General features: G+C 43.2%; 1 protein-coding gene across 1 annotated transcript in view; it reads left to right on the top strand.

The window, feature by feature from the left end:
- PPP1R16B (protein phosphatase 1 regulatory subunit 16B) overlaps nucleotides 1–19,139 on the top strand; it is a 150,777-nt gene extending 131,638 nt beyond the window's left edge. The window contains exons 5-11 of the mRNA XM_069063557.1: nucleotides 12–115; nucleotides 1,963–2,087; nucleotides 9,449–9,574; nucleotides 11,537–11,612; nucleotides 12,782–12,911; nucleotides 13,027–13,195; nucleotides 17,374–19,139. Coding sequence (XP_068919658.1) covers nucleotides 12–115; nucleotides 1,963–2,087; nucleotides 9,449–9,574; nucleotides 11,537–11,612; nucleotides 12,782–12,911; nucleotides 13,027–13,195; nucleotides 17,374–17,961 — 1,318 coding nt within the window. The 3' untranslated portion in view covers nucleotides 17,962–19,139. The remainder of the gene's footprint in view (nucleotides 1–11; nucleotides 116–1,962; nucleotides 2,088–9,448; nucleotides 9,575–11,536; nucleotides 11,613–12,781; nucleotides 12,912–13,026; nucleotides 13,196–17,373) is intronic.
- The last annotated feature ends 7 nt before the right edge of the window (nucleotides 19,140–19,146 follow it).

The raw sequence follows: 19,146 nt of genomic DNA on the forward strand, positions 1-19,146 counted from the left end.
CATTTTTACAGTGGGGCAGATTTGCTTGCAGTCAACTCAGATGGAAACATGCCCTATGACCTCTGTGAAGATGAACCAACACTCGATGTGATCGAGACTTGCATGGCATATCAGGGTGAGGAGTAGGGAGATGCTGAAATTTTTCTCAGCTCCCTTGCTGTGTGTATTGGGGGGGGGGATGGTACAGGGTGGAGAGAAATGTATATGAAATGGCAGTAAGACTAGAAAGCATTGATCTCAGGGCCTGAAGGAAGCACCAGTCTACATCTGCTTGTGAATGTGACTATAATTGTGTCTATGCCTGTGCCCGCTTGTGTATATATAGAGATTCCTTAAGATGAAAAACGATATTTATATACCAAGAATTATAAACCAAATTGATGATAAGTATAGAACTAGGGAACTTGGATTCTAATCCCAGTCGGCTCTTTCAATGACCCGTTAGGACTCTGAACAAGCAAACTAAGCTTTTTAAGCCTCTGTTTTCTCATCTGTAAAGTGAGGATAATAATCCCTGTGCTGTCTACTTCTCAGGGCTTTGTCAGACTATGAGAGTGATAAAAGGAATGAAAATATATGAAAAGTGAGCTCAAGGCATTGTTAGCTTGGATATTCACAAAGCAGCGTTCATGATACCAATGACAAAATAGGAGTCTAGACTAGGGATGGGAAACCTGCGGCCTTGAGGCCACATGTGGCCTTCCAGATTTTCAGGTGTGGCCCCTTGACTGAGTCCAAATTTTACAGAACAAATCCTTTTATTAAAGGTATTTATTATGTGATGTTTGGATTCAGTCAGTGGGCTGCACCTGAGAACCTAGGGGGCCATATTTGGCCTCAAGGCCATAAGTTCCCCACCTGTGGTCTAGATTGTTGGGGTTTCTTACTTATTCTCCAACTAGGTTGATTTGGTTTAGGAATCAAATATGCCTAGTAACCAGGATGTACCTGATTTTCTCTTTAAAAAAAATTTTAACTAACCCTAAATATGATAAGCATGCTCATAGAGAAAAATAAAACAGCAAAAGAGAATCATGCATAAGATTGCAAATCTATATTACACATAAGTTGCTTTTCTTTTTAGGTATATTGTTAGTTTCAACATGTTCTTTTCAAAGCTGACCTGCTTGTCTGTTTCCTACTGACCTTCCTTCTTTTCTCTTCTATGCATTTTTAAATACTTAAATGCTCTTTTCTTACTTTTCTTCTTTTTTTTCATTTTCATAACGCTGTTGTTAGCCCCTTGTTTACCTCTAACATTCCATGCCCAATTAAAAGAAAGAAAAAGAAAATCCTTGAGTCAAATATGGGTGAAGAAGTAAAATAGATCCTCATATTGGTCATATCCAAAAATGTGTGTCTCATTCTGCAGTCTGAATCCATCACCCCTGAATTGGGTGGGCAGCATTCTTCATTACTTGTCCTCTGGAATCATGGTTGGTCATTGAACCAATTGAAGTTTTTAAGAATCTCAGAATTTTTTATTTTTACAATGTTGTGATTGTATAAATTGTTCTGTTGCATCTCACTTCATTCTGCAAAATCTCATGCAAGTTTTTCCAGGTTTCTCTGAAATTGTCCCTTTTATTTTTTTAGTGCAATAATATTTTATTACATTCATATGTCATTGTTTGTTCTGTCATTCCCCACTTGATGTGCATCCATTAGTTTCTAGTTCTTTGCCACCTCTCTCTGCCTAGTAGTGACAGCAACGAGTCAAAGGGTATATAGACAGTATAGTGACTTTTGAGGTATAGTTCTAAATTGCTTTCCAGAAGGGCAGGACCAATTCATAACTCCACTAACACTGAATTAGTATATCTGTGACACCTCCCCCCCCCAGCTCTTCCAACAATTGTCATTTTTCTTTTTTGTCTTATTTTTCTTTTTACCAATCTGATGGATATGAGGTAGAATCTGGGAACATTTTTTAATATGTGTGTTGTTGATTTGCTCTCTCAGGCATCACCCAAGAGAAAATCAATGAGATGCGGGCAGCTCCTGAACAACAGATGATCACTGACATCCACTGTATGATTGCTGCAGGTCAGGACCTGGACTGGACTGATGCTCAAGGAGCCACTCTGGTGAGCAGATCTGTCTCAGCCCAAGCTGGAGCCCCATCTGTCTCTACTAGTGGCAGTCCTGGCCTAGGGCCATGAGGATCCTGAAACCACGGCCCATGCCAGCCCCAGTGGCTGGTGCTAGGGCCATGCTTAACAGGCTTACCTTGTAATGTGAGATGAACCCTACACAGATACAAAGCATTCTACAAGCCCTGCTATCGGCAGGGAGCCCCAAAACCATATTAGGTTGTGTGACTTCAGTTGGGTTAAGTTATGGATTCATGGAATGTTACATCTGGAAGGAGTTTCAGAGATCTTCTAGTCCAGTTTCCTCATGTTATAGATGAGGGAAGCTGGGGCCCAGAGAAGGGACATAACATTGCCAATTAATTGGTGGCAAAGCTGCATCGAGACCCAAGGGTTTCTGATTCTCATTCCACAGTAGCATCTAGCTTCTCCTTGAACTATACTTCAGTTTCCTTATAGGTTTGAATGAAAATCCCAATACGGGGACAAGCCCTGGGAAGGTCATGTCCTCTCTTTTTGCTTCAGTCTCCTCATCTGTAAGATGAAAGAGTTGGATTCTCTTCCAGTTATAAATCCTATTATCCTCCTTCTTTCCTTCACAGGGAAGGTGTGAAGGTCAGATAAGATAATTGAAATGAAAGAACTTTGAAAGGTCTGATGCCCAGGCAGGGAGGCTGTTGGCACTGTGGAGCAGTCTCTGCCCACATAAGAGAATCACCAGTCACACTGGGCTTTGTACTGTTTGCTGGCATTTGAGTGTGTAGAAGCCCTTTCTCTTTGAGCTCACAGGGAATGCCAGCGCAAACTGCCACAGCATCTCCTCCCACAGTGTGAACTATTCAGTCAGCCATCCTGTCTCATCTCAGCAACTAACATGAAAGCATGGAGCTGCTGGGTGAGAGACAACAAACAACAAATATTAAACATTCTTATGTGTGAGATGCTAAGCTGGGTCCTGAATGAAGGAATGAAAAAAGCATTTTTGAAGGGCTTACCATGCACCAAGTACTGTTCTTTGTCCTTTGGATGCAAATAGAAAATTGAGACAGCCCCTCCTGTGAAAGGACTCACGCTAACTGGGGGAGACAACACAAGAGGGTTCAGATGCAGAGTGGGAAGAGAAGGGCCAGAGTCCTGAGAGTCTAGCAGCAGGGGGAATCGCAAGGTCCAAGAGTTCTTAGGATATATCAGTAGGCCACATGGCAGTGCTCAGCAGTCTGGAGGGAACAGCAGCAGAGAGTGAGGTCCAGAAGATCTTAGGACTCAGTGACAAGGCAGATGGTGAGGCTTGGAGATCCTCCATCTGACTGAAAGGATTGTAGTTATCCAAATGGTGTGAGTGGCCATGTCTGTTCCATAGGTTGGGGCCTTGCCCACCACCATTTGGAATGGGTAAGTGGTCCTTAGGCTCTGGGTGGAACAGAGATTCTGGGTTCTGTTTCACAGGTATGGGATGGGGGATCGGTGTCCAGCCAGAAAGGGGAATAGGGTATTGACAGGAGAGAAGAACACCCCATGGAACTTTCTCCACCAGGCTCTCCAGCATGTTAATGGACTGTAGGATAGGGAAACCCCTCCACCCCCATCACTGCCAACAGGGTAAGGATACAAAGATAGATACAGCACAGGCCCTGTCCTTAAGACACTTCTTGTATATTGAGGGAAGAGGGAGGAGAAATGTGTCAAAATAGTTAATATTTCAATATTCAAAAACACTGATTTATTAATGACACAAGAATGAACTCCTCCAGGCCTTAGAGAGTTCCATGATTTTCTGTTGGCCAAACATCCAGCCTAGTCAACCTAGTGATGACCTCTCTATGTTCAGCATCAGATGACAGACACATAGTCTGTTGTTAGTCTCACTGCTGGAAGCTTTTGGGTCTTGGGAGGATTTTCCTGAACATGTGTTCTACTAGCAGACCCTTAACTAGCTGTAACTGCGCCAGCAGAAAATACATTTAGGGAAGGCAGGTGTGGCAGTGATAAAGACCTGCAGGTGCAGTTGTGTTTGGAGAAGAGTGGTCCTTCCTCCAGAAAGGCCAGCCCTTGGACCCAGGAGAAGGGCACCATAACATAAGACTCTGTGGTGGTAACCCAGGGCTTGTTGTCCCATGGATTGCCACAATTCAAAGAAAGATATTAGGAGTGGCAATCCTTCAGGGAGGAAATATATCTTCCCTCCAATGCAGATGTTGGCACCCTGAAACAAAGTCCCATTTGTTCCATACTAGCTGGGCTTTGAGAATCCAGGATCTTCACAATGTAGCTTTACAGGAGGACTGTGATATAACTGTATTACAGTGATATCTTTCCCAGTGAGGGAATAGCTGAGACTCTGCCTTACATTCTTCTGTGCAGGCTGGTTCTCACCTTCCTGCTCAGTCCAGCTCACATCTGTTCTTAGCTCTTGCTCTGAGCAGAGATGACAGAAGCCTTCATTCATCGTGGTTAGTATTGCCTCTTGTACCCACTGCTCCATTACACAGTCCAGGATCTGATTCTTGCTACCCTCCCCCTAGTCTCCCTGTGCCTTTCTTGTCTCCTAGTATCTGGCTCTGATTCCCAGTGATGAGTCACTTTGTTCTGGCTCTGACCTCTACCATCTGGCCATTCATTGCCTGCTTCCCTGACATCCCATGCTTGGGTTTCAATTCCTAAGACCTGGTTCCTCTACCCCTGGGGCCTGAGAATTCTGTTCTTGACTCCCCATTCACTAATATCTTGAGGCCAGTATTGACTCACCATACCACCTCCTCCTGGTATGTGTTTATGTCTACTGAAGAATTTGGATCATAGGATTTAAAGTTAGAATATTGAGCTAGTATAGTGTAACACCTTAATTTCATAGACAAAGAAGCTGAGTAGTGAATTCCCTAGAGAAGTGAAGTGAATTCCCAAGGTTAAATAGGTATTAAGTTGCAGAGCTGAGATTTGAACCCAGGTCCTCTGATTCTAAATCCAGTACCCTTTCACATATATCATGTTACCTCCTGGCCAACTACTTGGAATATTTCCTACTTGTCCACCAATCCATACCTCTTCCAAATTCTCAAACTCTATACCTAGCCTGTGCCCCTTGAATCTATTTCTGACTATGCTCTTTGGCCTGGTTCAAACCTCAGATGTGGGACTTGGACTACTTTCCTGGACCTCATAGTGGGCTAGAGCCCACTTCCTGGTATTACATACATTCTACATTTTAGATGATCATCATGGCTATGTGTGTCCCTTCCACAACTTGAACCTTGATGTCTACTAACTTCGTTGGTTTGCCTTAGCCCCATTCCCCATTCCATACCCTCGTGCCTTAGTTAAGGTCCCAACATTGATTATCATTGCCCCTTTCACAATCTGAAACCTGGTGTTGACCCCAGATCAAGTATTCTTATGGCATTTTGTTGTTTGTCTTTTGTTTTCAAAGAGGACCAGTGATATCAAGAAATGATGTCTTGACTTGCACATGAATTGGATTCCAGTGAGGCAGAGTTGTGTAGTTGTGAACTTCTACCTGAGTCATCTGAAGTCTAGTGGCAAGACGAAAGTCAAGATGACTGGTGTTAACCGGGTTACAGTACATGACCTTGGCATTTTTGATATTTGACCAAACTCTAAGCATGCCACAGTACCTATTTTTATCTGCCTCCAGGGGAAGTCTTCACAAACTTGGAGTATTGGCATTTTATTAGCATATTCTGTGTGACTTGGTTTTAGAATTAGCTAATTTGGCTCATAGAATATTTTCTTTTGAAGGAAATAAAGAGCTTTAGCTCACCTTGTGGCAGGATCCACTGTGCACTCAATGACCCATAATCTTTGGCACTCTAGATTGATTTTCAGCTATCTGAGCAAGGACCTTGACAAGGGTATGCAAACTTCACCCCTCCCCACAAATTTACACATTTGAATCTCTACCTAATGCAGCCTCTCTGTAGTACAAGTTCATGCTATGGATATTCAGGTTCTAAAAGGCTAAGAGTGTGAAAAACAATGTCTGTGACATGTTGGCTTCTGAGAATAATAATGGCTGGCATTTCTATAACATTTTCCATGTATATCTCATTTCACCATCACAGCAACCCTGTGAGGCAGGTGCTATTGTTATTCCCATTCTATGGAAGAGGAAACTGAGGCTCCAAGAAGTGTGTTGCCAAGGGTTACACAGCTATTAAATGTCTAAGTCAGAATTTGAACCCAGGCCTTCTTGACTTTTACATCCAGTGCTCTATTCACTGCACCATAGTGCCCCTGTACTCCATTGCTGAGATCCCCAAACTTTATAGTCATAAAATCAAATAATCTCAGTGGGACATTAGAAGGCTATTCCAATCCTTCTGTATCATCCCCAATAAGTAGTCATATGCCTGAAGACCTCCAATGCTGGAGGGCTTATGTCTACCTTTTGGATAGTTAATTCCATATCAAAGATTCCCACCCCCAAATCCCCATTCCTGCCTGAAGTCAGGAAGAGTGGCTAGCTCACTAGAGATAACACGGGGGGGGGGGGCATGTATTATAGAAGGAGTTTAGCACCATTCCCTAGAGATGCTTATTATCAGTTTAGTCCATGGGATACAGATTATAGGGATGATTTATAAAACCCAAGTCAGCAGTGTTCAAGGACTGTTTTAGGAATAGACAAGTGATATAGGTAAGACTGTCAGAGAGTGCATGGTTTACAGTGGTCACCATTCAAGGGTGGGAACACTGAATGAGAATCAAGTGTGTGTTGTCAGACAAGAATCAGAAAGACACTAGGACCCTGGACAGCTCTTACTGGGCTCTATTTCAGCGCTGACTATAGGCTTTTTACCAAACCGCAAGTTTTTTTTTCTTTGATTTTTGTTTGTTATTTTTGAAAGACTGTGTGGTGCAGTGGCTAGAGGACTGGCCTTGGAGTCAGAAAGTCTTGGGTTAAAATATGGCTAATGAGAAAAGTTAGAAGTTATTTTGTAATCAAAGCTGGACCCATAATGATTGTGTGACCTTCTGTGAAACCACTTAGACTCCTGGGTAACTCTCTAAGGCCATAGGTGCAGAATAATTACTCATTTACATTGGCATAAGGAGTTTCCTTGCTTCCAGCATAGAGCAACCTGCTATGTTGGTGAAATCACAGATTCAGACTAAAAATATTGTTTTATTTTAGTAATATTGAATTCAGAATAGAAGCAGTCTCATTATCATTGGCATCATGCCAAGCTTATCCTTATTAGATGCCTATTATGTGCAAGGCACTGTGTTTGATGCTAGAAATACAAAGATAGGTCCTCAATCTCTTTATCTCTAGTGGCCTTCATTTTCACTCTGCTTTAGCCATCTCCCAGGACAGCTACATCTTCTTCCTCATCATCTCTCAGATCTTGGTCTCAGAGGACAAAGCTAGGACCAGTGGATGAAGCTGAAAAGAGGCAGATTTATGCTGATATAATGAAAAACTTGCTACCTATTAGAGCTAAGTGGAATAAATTATTTCATACGGTGCTAAGTTCCCCAACACTGTAAATCTTCGAGAGAAATTGAATGGCCGTTTGCTGAATGTTGTAAAGGGGATGCCTACTTAGGTAGTGGTTGGAGTAGGTAGCCTCTGGGGCCCTTTCCAACTCTGAGATACTGTGATCTGCAATCTTAAGCTGAGTACCATGTCTCTCTGAGCACAAAATCCTTACCTTCTGTCCTCCACAGCACCAACCTGCTTCTCTATCCTTATCATGAGACCTGTTTCTTCCCACATGCCTCTCTACATAATCTAGACCTCATGTTGAGTCATCTTAAGGTACTCTTATTCATAATTGTTGTTCGATCATGTCCAACTCTTCATGAACCTGTTCGGGGTTTTCTTGGCAAAGATACTAGAGTGGTTTGCCATTTTCCTCTCCAGTTCATTTTATAGATGATGATACTGAGGCAAACATGGTTAAGCAACTTGCCCAGAGTCACACAGATAGTAAGTGTCTGAGCCTGGGTTTGAACTCAGGAAGATAAGTCTTCCTGTCCAGACCTGGTGCTCTATCCACTGTACCACCTAGCTGCCCTCACACTTACTTAGATGACTGTAAAGTTCAATTCAACAATTCAAAGTGCCTCTTATGAGAGGGAGGCAAGATAGTATAGTTGATAAAGAATGGGTCTGAAAACCAAGAAGACCTAGGTTTAAATCCTGCCTCTGACATTACTGGCTATGTGACCCTGGACAAGTCACGTAACCTGTCAGTGGTCCATGAACCTCTCTAAGACTGAGTTGCAGAGGTGCCAACCAGCATTGTTAGGAGTTCCCTGTGCCAGTGAAATCATGGGTTTGATTTCTATCCCTTTGTGGTAGACCCTTGGGATACAAATGAACAAACCAGTCCCCGCTGTGGAGGAGTTTGTATTCTAACAGATACAAGACAAAGATAAGGAAGAGACTTGAAACAAACTAAACAGCAGGCATTCACAACAGCCCAGATCAGAGGTGATTAGGGCCTAACCTGGGCGGATAGCCCCGCTTTTCTGGAGAGATAGCAAGAAAAAGCAAGACTTGGCAACTGACCACACACAGAGAAACGAAGGGGAGAAGGGGATGAGGTTAGCGGAGGGCGACGCCGAGGTTGAGAACCTTTGTAACGGAAGGACGGGGGTTCCTTCAACAGCAACAAGAACGTTTGGCGGAGAGGTGTGTTTTTGAGGAAAGAAATGGATTTATTCCAGTTTGAGTAAGTTGAGTTTGAGGTGCTGTAGGGACATCCAAGTGGAATTATCCAGCAGGGAATTGATCATATGGGACCGAGAATAAAAGGTGAGATTAAGAAAATACACACACACACACACACACACAATTTGCATAAAGATAATAGTTGGATCCCATGGGAGCTAATGAGATCATCAGGAGAGATGATGGAGACAGAGAATAATATGGGGCCCTAGACAAAGTTTTGGGGACAGCCATCGTCAGGGGATGGAAACTGATAATGATTCAGTTGGATACAGAATACTTCAGTAAAGGAGAATTTAGAAATTTCAGAAAGAACCAAGGGAGAGTAATATCATGGAAGTCAAGGGAAGAGAGTATCCATCCAGGAGGAGGGGGTTTCAACAGTGTCTAAAGCAGCAGAGAGGGCAAGGAGTTCCTTTCTGATTTTTCTCTGATTTCTGAAGTCAGGGACTATTTCATAAATATATTGCTGATTGCCCAACATGAAACTTGATAGCCTATTGTGTACTAGGCATTGGGTATGCAGTTGGTGCTTGATAAAAGCATCTTGACTTACTTCATCTTTTAAATGTGATGTCATGGCAGAGAACACAGTGCCTCATTTTGTGCTCCTCAAAGTGTTTCAAGGCCCAATGACCCACAGATTTCTCTCCTCCCTTAGCTGCACATTGCTGGGGCCAATGGATTCCTTCATGCAGCTGAGCTCCTTCTTGATCAGGGAGTACGAGTGGATGTCAAGGACTGGGATGGCTGGGAGCCTCTCCATGCAGCTGCCTTCTGGGGCCAGGTACTTCCTCCACCCCTCTTGGCTGTACGGTGTGAATGGTAGCACCTTATGGCAGAGCTTTGGGTGTCATGGGTTTGGAAGGTTTTCCTGCCTGGAGTTGATGCCCATGCATTCCCAGACCTCTAGTAGTAACCAGCATGTATGATGTATACCAAACATATACTGGCAGACTGACTTGCCCAAACACACCCCATACTCCACAGTGTCTTTAAGGATCTACAGAGCAACCTTCTCACTCTCACCTCCCATCCTGCATCCCCAAAATATGGTGGCTCATATTTCCTGGTGACAATCTATGCCTAGGTCCCTTTGCCTCACTCTGCAGTTAGCATTCAGAATTTAATAGAGGAACAGTTCTCATATTCTTTGGTCTCCCTTTGTACTTGGAAAAATCATTGAAGTCTCCTCTCCCACCACCAACAGCTTTTGTTTATGTGGGTTATATTTGTTGATATTTACTATATTAAAAATGAAAAGATCTTAGTATTATTGTGAAAAATAGTTTTGAACTTGGGGATCCCCTGAAGGATATAGTTATCATATTAAGAAATCTTATATACATATATATATGTGTATGTATATATATATGCTTTTTGGAGGGCAATTGGGGTTAAGTGACTTGCCCAAGGTCACACAGCTAGTTTTTGTATTAAGTGTCTGAGGCCGGATTTGAACTCAGGTCCTCCTGACTCCAAGGCCAGTGCTCTATTCACTGTGCCACCTAGCCACCCCAAGAAATCTTATATTATTATGAAGATAGTTTTGACTGCAAGGATGTACTGAAAGGGTCTCAGAAAGCCTCATGGGCCCCCAGATTACACTTTCAGAACTGTTTCTCTAGAAACACAGCGTCCAGAATAGTGTGGTGGGAAGAGCACTGGTTCTGGACTCAGGAGACCTGGGTTCAAATCCTGAGTCTGTTACTTATTAGCTGTGGGACTAGATAAGTATTTTTACCTCTCTGGGCCTGAGTTTCTTTAAATATAAAATGAAGATGTTTAATTAAATTGAATTAGCATGGTATAGTTGATAGAGGACTGGACTTGGAGTCGGAAAGATCAAATCCTTCCTCAGACCTTTATTAGCCGTGTGGCCCTGCAGAAGATGCTTATCTTCCTTGTGCCTCAGTTTCCTCACTGTACAATACAAAGGCTGGACTTGATGTTCTCTAAGTTCCCTTCTAGCTCCAGGTCGATATGGTTCCACGACATTATCTCCAATTTTTAGGACCCTTTTGCCTCTAGATTTTATGAACCTGGGCATCCTACTTTTACAAAGATGACAAGCCCAGCTACAACAGAATTAGTTCTGTTATAGAGCCTAGTAGGCCCACTATTTGGGTCTCCTCCCCTAAAGCCACCTGGAGTCACCTAGGAAATACCTATAAATCCCTAGAGTACCTGTCTTTCTTTGTTGAACTTTGGCTAGAGTAGATCTGGTCACAAACAGTGTAATAGAATTTAGAGCTGGAAGGTACCTTATATAGGCTCTAGTCCAGTCTCCTCCAGGCCCAGAGAAAAATGATGACTCATGGTTAGACAGGTAGCAATTAGAGCCAGAATGTGAACCCAGGTCCTCAGACTCCAGAACTGAGTCTTTCTACTACAAGAGGGCCATCTTGGTAGGGTAGGTGGCAGTTTTAGGGGAGAGTCTGAAGGTTTCCATAAAGAATAACCTCCCTAGGCCCTACCCCCTATCCTTGATCCTCTCTGTCCTAGTACCTGAAATTCTGCTATTAGCTTATTCCCTTGGATTAAGCAGTGCTCCTTCCTGGATTCCTTGTTTAAAATGCATGTATCCCCGTGCAGAAAAGGGAGATGGGAAGCTTTCCCAAAGGGGACAAGCCCTGGTCACAGTGTCATTGTAAGGCTACCATGGATCCAGGTGCCCAGGATTTGTCTCCGTGGCCCTGGGTCAAGTCCCCTGTAATTTGTTGTCAGTGGCTTTGTCTCTTTGTTTCAGATGCAGATGGCAGAGCTGCTGGTGTCCCATGGAGCTAGTCTCAGTGCTCGGACATCCATGGACGAGATGCCAATAGGTCAGATTTTCTAGCTCTTCTCTCTTTCATTCTGAAATCATGTGGACTCTTCCCCTCATACACTGTCAGCTCTGGAGGGTCCTGGTTTACTCCTCTGATCATAACAATAAAACTGAATCATAGGGAAGGAACTAGAAGGGACTTTAACGATTATTTACTTCAGTCCCCTCATTTATAGATGGGGAACCTGGAAAGGCTAAGAAACTTAGGTCACACAAGTAACATTTCTGGGATTTGAACTTGAACTCTTCTGACTTCACGACTAATGTCCTTTCCATTACATCGAACTGCCTCTAAAATAATGATAGCTGACATTTCTGTATCATTCATGATTTACAAAACACTTTGTATCTAAAGGAGGGAGAGAAAGAAAGAAATCAAACAAAACATAACACAATGTTTATGTTTATGTACGTGATCTCATTTCATAACAACAACCTGTGAGGTAGGTATCATAAATATTATTATACCTATTTTACAAGTTGGGTTTGTTTTTTTTTTAATAAAGCAGCTATGTGAATTGCACAGGGTCACATAGCTAGGGGTGGTAGAGCTGAGATTTGAATCAAGGCCTTATGCTTTTAAATCCAAAATTCTTTCAATGATAGCACCTTGCCTCTGGCTATTGCCTTGGTCCTTTGCTTCCTGTTTCACATACCTTTTAGAGTGGGTTCTTTTTTTGTCCCAAGAAATGAGACTAGTCTTCTTCCTTTTGTGCTAGTCAGTTACTTTTCAGTTGTGCCTGACTATGGCCCCATTTGGGGTTTTCTTGGGCAAGATACTGAGTGGTTTGCCATTTCCTTCTCCATCTAATTTTACAGGTGAGGGAACTGAGGCAAACAGGATTAAGTGACTTGCCCAGGGTCATACAACCAATAAAGTGTCCAAGGCCCAATTTGAACTCAGGAAGATAAGTCTTTTTGACTCCAGGCCCAGCACTCTATCTGCTGAGGCCTCTTCCCTTCGTAACTCCTAACAAAGCTGGATATCCACCAGGTCTTTCCCTGACTGCCCCTGAGAAAGTCAGGCTTTATTCTGAGTCTGTGCAGCTTGTCTGCCTCCCTGCTGTCACACCTTCCTTTCTTCTGGGCAAATGGCTCTCAGCCCCCTGAAGCCAGGAGGCCCAACCCCTGTGCCCAGCCTGACTCTCCCTGGTTTTTCTGTCTTAGATCTATGTGAGGAAGAGGAGTTCAAAGTGTTGCTGTTGGAACTGAAGCACAAACATGATGTGATCATGAAGTCCCAACTGAGACACAAGTCTTCACTGAGTCGACGCACATCCAGCGCGGGGAGTCGGGGGTAAGTGGGACCCTGATTGGGTGCAGGCTGCCTGGGCACTGCATGTGGGGGTTTACGCCCCTCATCCTGCCTCCCTAACATCTGAGGATCAGGCAGTCTCCCTCTCCCTTTTCAGGAAAGTGGTCAGACGGGCTAGCCTGTCAGACAGGACCAACTTGTACCGGAAGGAATATGAGGAGGAAGCCATTGTGTGGCAGCAGAGGGCGTCGTCCGAGGAGCCCAGAAACTCCATCTACAATGGGGATGTCAGAGAGACTCGTTCTGACCAAGAGAACAAGGACCCGGTAAGAACTGTGCCAGAGCCTTTGGGTTAGATGGGCCCCTAGAAATTATACACTCTGTGCTCTCAACCAGGGCAGATTCCCTTGTGTTCTATTCCTGATATGTTTTAACACTTCCAGTGGTGGGGAACTTATTACCTCATGACACGATGCCATGGCTAGAGGGTTAGATTGTGTTCTACTGAGAGAAAATCTAACTCCCTGTGACTTCCACCTAATGGCCCTGGTTCTTTCCTGTAGAAAAACTACTCAGAGCAACCTGAATTCCTTTTCCTCAGTTTATTGCCCCCACGGTTTCTCTTCTAATTTCCTTTCAGAAGCTAACTGGTGTGTGTAAGAGATAGAAAGTAAGAGTTAAATGATGAAAGATGAAGGGTGAAGGATGGAAAGTGAAAACAGAAGATGAGGGTGAGAGTGAGACATGGAGTACTGGTGAGAAATGGGTGATGGATGAGGATGATTTGTGAGGAATGGAAGGTGAGAGTGAGCGACAGAAAAAGGATAAAATGAGAATAAGGGGTAGGGTCATGAAGATAAAAGGAAAGAACAGGGCAAAGCATAGAGGATCAGGGTTCTAGAAGGTAAGGTTGGGGGGAATAGAGAAGATCAAAATGAGAGAGGGAGAGTGATAGATGGATGAATAAATGAATGAATGAGAAAGCATTTATTAGGCTCTTACTGCGAGTGAAGCACTAGGGATACAAATGAAAAGGCAGACAGTCCCTGCTTGCACTCAGGGTCCTTACAGCTTAGCAGGGGTAGATGACACATAACATATATAGAGCAATGGGGCCTAGGTGAGGGTATTTTGGTCTGGCAGACAGAGGGATGAAGAGTAGTGCCATAGGGAGTCAATTGATATACCCTTCCCGGAAGTAATGGGAATATTGATTTGACTATTATTCCCAAAATAAGTGGTAGAAAGTGGGGAGAGGTAGGGTGTGTGTGCATGGTGGCATGTCTAGAACATGGCTTGGGTGTTGTATCGTCAAGCATCAAAGGATAGCTAGATATAGTGGTTTTTTGGGGAAAAAAAAAGGTAAAAATGAAAATGCAGGTCTAGACCTGAGGCTGATGAAGGCCTCCTTTGAGCTGCTTAATGGGCATGTATCAGCCTGTGATAAAATTGAAGGCATCTGAAACAGGCAATGTAAAATAATGACTGCCTGTCTCAAATGGAAGATGGATTCCTCCCAACCCTGATTTCAGCAATCATCAGCTCTGGGATTTTGTTGGAGGAATTGGGAAAGGTATAGAGGACAGGCAGTCTTCACAAGACATGGGCATTTGGTCATTCATAGAGTCTGCAGAGGTAGGATAATATAAAGATGTAAAAACTAAACATTGAGAAAGCAAATATATCTCTTCCCTCTGGTTAGTGGGCATAGGACATGGACCTGGAAGGTGTGCAAATGCAGGAGGACAGTGCCCCCTGCTGCCTGCCCTGACATATGGCTTCACTGGGTGCCAGGCCATTCTTTTTATCTTTTTAATCCATCTGCATTTTTCAAACTGATTTGTCCGTGAAGCACTTTTGGCCTTGAAATACAAGGTGTGCTAAAAGTCTGTGTGTGAAATACAAGCTCGAATGGCACCAAGACATTTGAGATATCCTGTATGTCAACAGAAAACATGTTTGTGGAGATTGAGGACAGGGGACAATTCTGGGATAAAAAACAAAAAGGCTTCAGATAATTTTGGAGCAAAATAAAGGAAATTAAGGCCATTCTTCTTTGGTTGGGGGGAGGTAATATGTAATAAGCATTTTTGGTATATATAATTTCACATTTAATATCCTAGAAGGAAAAATATTGCTAGCCTTGAATATTTTCATATAGAAACCCTAGGTGTATCTCTCATTAGTTCTGTCTCACTGAAGTTAGTTGGAATACAGTTTGGAAAATGCTGCAGTTTGTTGTTCCTGGAAGAGATGTGTGTAAACCAGCTTTCATTCATTCATTCATTCATTAATTCATTCATTTATTTATTCATTCATTTATTCATTTACTTACTTATTCATTCATTCATTCATTCATTCATTTATTTATTTATTTTGTCATGGAAAATCTGAGATTTTGTTGGCCTGGGTCCTCCCTCTGTCAATGTCAATCTCTCTATATCCATGACTCCTCTTTAGAAAATCTACCCTTGGACCAAACATTTTCAAATTGAATCTTTTTTTTCTCCCTTTGGATTAGACCTGTAACTTCATTGGCATAGGGGATTAGCCCAGAGGAACGGGCTCTACCAATACAAATCAGCACTTCATTTGCAACTTATAGTCCTAGAGAGTTGTCTGGGGCACTAAGAGGTTAAGTGACTATCATCCAGGTTTCTAAAGTATGGTCTGAGGATCCCAGGGCATCCCCAAGAGACTTTCAAGTGGTCCTTGAGGTCAAAATTATTTCCCTTTTAGTACTAAGGGGTTATTTGCCTATTAAGATATTCTTCTGTTTTCCAATTACATATCTGTGTGAGGCCTGATTTTTTTCATTAAATTTCAACCAAAATAACATCGCAACCAATTGAATACGGAAGCATATTTAAGAATCCAGTTGTGTTTTAATAAGCTAGACATTAAAGGGATTTGCAAAATATGAAAAACAACGCCCCTTTTGTCATTAAATTTTTTTGTTTTGGAAAATGTGTTATTTTTCATAAAAATAGTTACGCTATCTTACAATGGGCTTATTATTTTTAAATGAATAAATATTTATAAATGTATCCATTCTAATTTCTAATATGATAAATATCTATAGCTATAATCCACATACATAAAAGATTTTTTTGAGAGTGTAAAGGTTCCTGAAACCAAAAAAATTGAAAATAATGACCCCTTGATAGTACCACTATTGCAACAACTTAATGTTGCAGATGAAGAAGCTGAACCAGCAAGATTAAGTGATGTATACAAGGTCACATGCTAGCAAAATGGCAAAGTTAGAATCTGAGCCCAGGTCCTCCACTATCAAATCTAGTGCCCATTCCACTAACCCACAAGTGGAGTCTATTTTAGACTGACCACCTGGCTTTTCTTATTATTTGTCAGTTTGTTCTAGGGTTACATTTAGAGGAATTAAGTGATTGTGACTAAATTTTAAATAAACAAAAAGGTATAATTATAAAATTTGTGAAATGGGGGAAATTTCATAGATTATCTGGTTCAACCCCCTCATCTTGCTGATGAGGAAACTGAGACCCAGACAAATCAAGTGATTTGCTTAAGGTCACAACACCAGTATGTCAGGAAGTCATGATTCAGGCCCAGCTCTCTGGAGTTCTGCTCCAGTATTCTTTCCCCTTTGCCAGCCTACAGTTTTAAATTTGATTTGTAGTTTAATTGCTGCCTTGAAACAAAATGACAATTGACAGTTTTTGAATGGGCATGTCTTCTATCATTTTAATGAAATTTAAGTAGTTTCCATAATATTTGGTCTTCAGGTAGAAGTGACCAGATATTTATCTGAGTCTATAGCCCTGAGTGAGATCTGTAGTTCACTTAATTGACTCAGGACCACTTGCTTGTGATTAGACAGTCTGGCAAGGGGAAAGCAGAGCACACTGGAAGTCAAAGAACCTGGGTGCAAGACTTGGCACTGCCACTTACTCTTTGTGACAGCTTCAGCCAATCACTTCCACTTGCCTGGCCTCCATTTCTCCTCTTTTGAGATAATGGAGCTGGACTAGAGTTTTGAGGGCCCCTCTAATACCAGGCCTTAGGATGAATCATTTTACAAAGTGAAGAGTCCTTCTTTAAAGCACAGAATTGGGCTGTTTGTGGAATTTTTGTGCTTTCAAGTTGACTAAAACCTGAGGTGCTCACAGAACTGGGCAACCACTCAGAACCTAAAGAACTGTCTGGGCTCTGTGTTCCCTGGGGAGCTTTGTGATTAGAGAGTTTTCCTACAGATATCCCTGGGCTTGGAGTGCCCTGTGCTGAGCCTCTCTGACTCACAGGGGAATAAAGATCTTCTCATAGCCCTGCCTTACTTTTAGATTTGTATCCCATCATTTAACACAGTGCTTTGAATATCATAAGGACTTAATACATTCTTTCATTCATTTATTCATTCATTCACTGTATAGCAGGAGCAGTGGTAGAGTTAAAATCCCTTTTTGTTCAAAGCCCCTTCAGAGTTGGATGATACTAACAATTGGTGACTTTCCTCCCTTGTTCACAGAACACTATGCTGGAAAAGCCATTGCTTCTTTCTGAATTTATGACCAAGAGCACATTGGGGAACACAGAGCTCCCCATACAGAATGGCCTCCGGGGTCCAGTCAGCACTTACCCATACTCATTGTCTAATGGGGACATGCCCATCCAGAATGGACTCCGAGCTCCGGCTGCTACCCACCAATATTCTCTTGCCAATGGCGACATCTGGAAAGTACACGAGGTGCCAGACTACACCCTGAGTACATCTCTTCCCTATGGTAGCCCTGGCCTCCGTGACATGCCACAGGCCTGGAATGTATACAAGGAGCCCAGCCACCAGACACTGTCAGAGCTGAAGCGGCAGAGGGCAGCTGCCAAACTCCTCAGCCACCCCTTTCTGAACCCCCACCTAGGTGGTGGGGTGACAGGGGTGGGTGAGGGCAGCAGTGAGAGCAAGACCCCCTTGATTGGAACAAGAACTTCTCCTTACAGTGCCAATGGGACTTCTGTATATTACACAGTAGCCAGTGGGGACCCTCCTCTCCTAAAGTTCAAGGCCCCAATGGAGGAGATGGAGGAGAAAGTGCGAGGCTGCTGCCGAATTTCTTAGTTCTGCTGTAGCCATGTCCCTGGACTCAGGAGAGAGAAGGACCTGGTTATGGCCAAGGCACGGAGCATTCCTGAGCCTGGTCTGGGGCAACTACCTGAGGGGCAGCCTGGTGGGATGAAAGTAAAAAATGAGGCCGATTCTCATTTTCAGAGAAGAAGATTTTTCCACAGTTGTCCTCAATCCTGGTGTCACTTTGAACTGCCCACCCCTGAGAGTTTACCTTGGACTACACTTATCATCATTCTGAATGAAGAATACCAGTTATTAGCCTCATGCAAGTGATGGCCAGATGTCTGAAATGTGACGTGAGGAATCCTGCTCTGCTCTTGTGAAGCACTTGCCAGCCCTAGTGTTCCAAGTCCTACATGTCTCGCACACGCATATGTGTTCACACACACACATGCACATACCCACACACGCATGCACAAACTGCTTGTGATCCCATTTGTACCAAAGACCAAGGTGGATGGCCAGAAACAGGAAGGTGCATGTCCAGCCTGGACCCTGATAATGTAACTGCTCCCTTGCTTATATACTCATATTGGTGTTGACACAGGCTGTGTGTGGGGTAGCAGTAAAATATCTGTGGTCTGAGGTGCTTTCCAAACCATAGCTCAAGACCCATGGTGGGAGCGAGGTCCAGCTCCAGGCTGCGGCAAAGCCCCAGCCATGGTGAGCTCTGTGGTTGTGTTCAGCAGGGTGACAGGGTATTTATGCCTCTTGGACATAGGAATACCTCTTAATAGAATCAAAGCAAGAACCCTGAGTCATCTTGGAAGTTGGAGACTAAAAGCGCCTAATCCAGCATCAGGCCCATAGTGGACATTCAGCAATTGTTGAGTGAATAGATGAATGACCAGTTTCATAGCCATGGTCAGTGTCTGCTGGCAGCAGGGGCTTTTTTCTGTGTATTGTTCCAGGGTGGGGTAAAAATCCTTGAAATTGTCCAGAGAGGCTTCCCTGTCAATCCCACCAAGATAATGCCCCACTCTGCAGGATGTGGTCCCCATGAGAGTCCAGAGACAGAGATAACAAATCAGGTTGCTTCAGTCTCATCTGATTTTCAAAACTCCATGTAAAGTTTTGCCAGTTAGCTTTACAAAGTCAATATTTCTTTTCTTTTTTTTTTGGAGGGGGGAAGGTAGGGCAATTGGGGTTAAGTGACTTGCCCAAGGTCACACGGCT

This window comes from Petaurus breviceps, unplaced genomic scaffold (genome assembly GCF_028583685.1).
Source record: "Petaurus breviceps papuanus isolate PSGF00001 unplaced genomic scaffold, PetGlider_PUasm1.0 90591, whole genome shotgun sequence".
Lineage (NCBI taxonomy): Eukaryota > Metazoa > Chordata > Mammalia > Diprotodontia > Petauridae > Petaurus > Petaurus breviceps.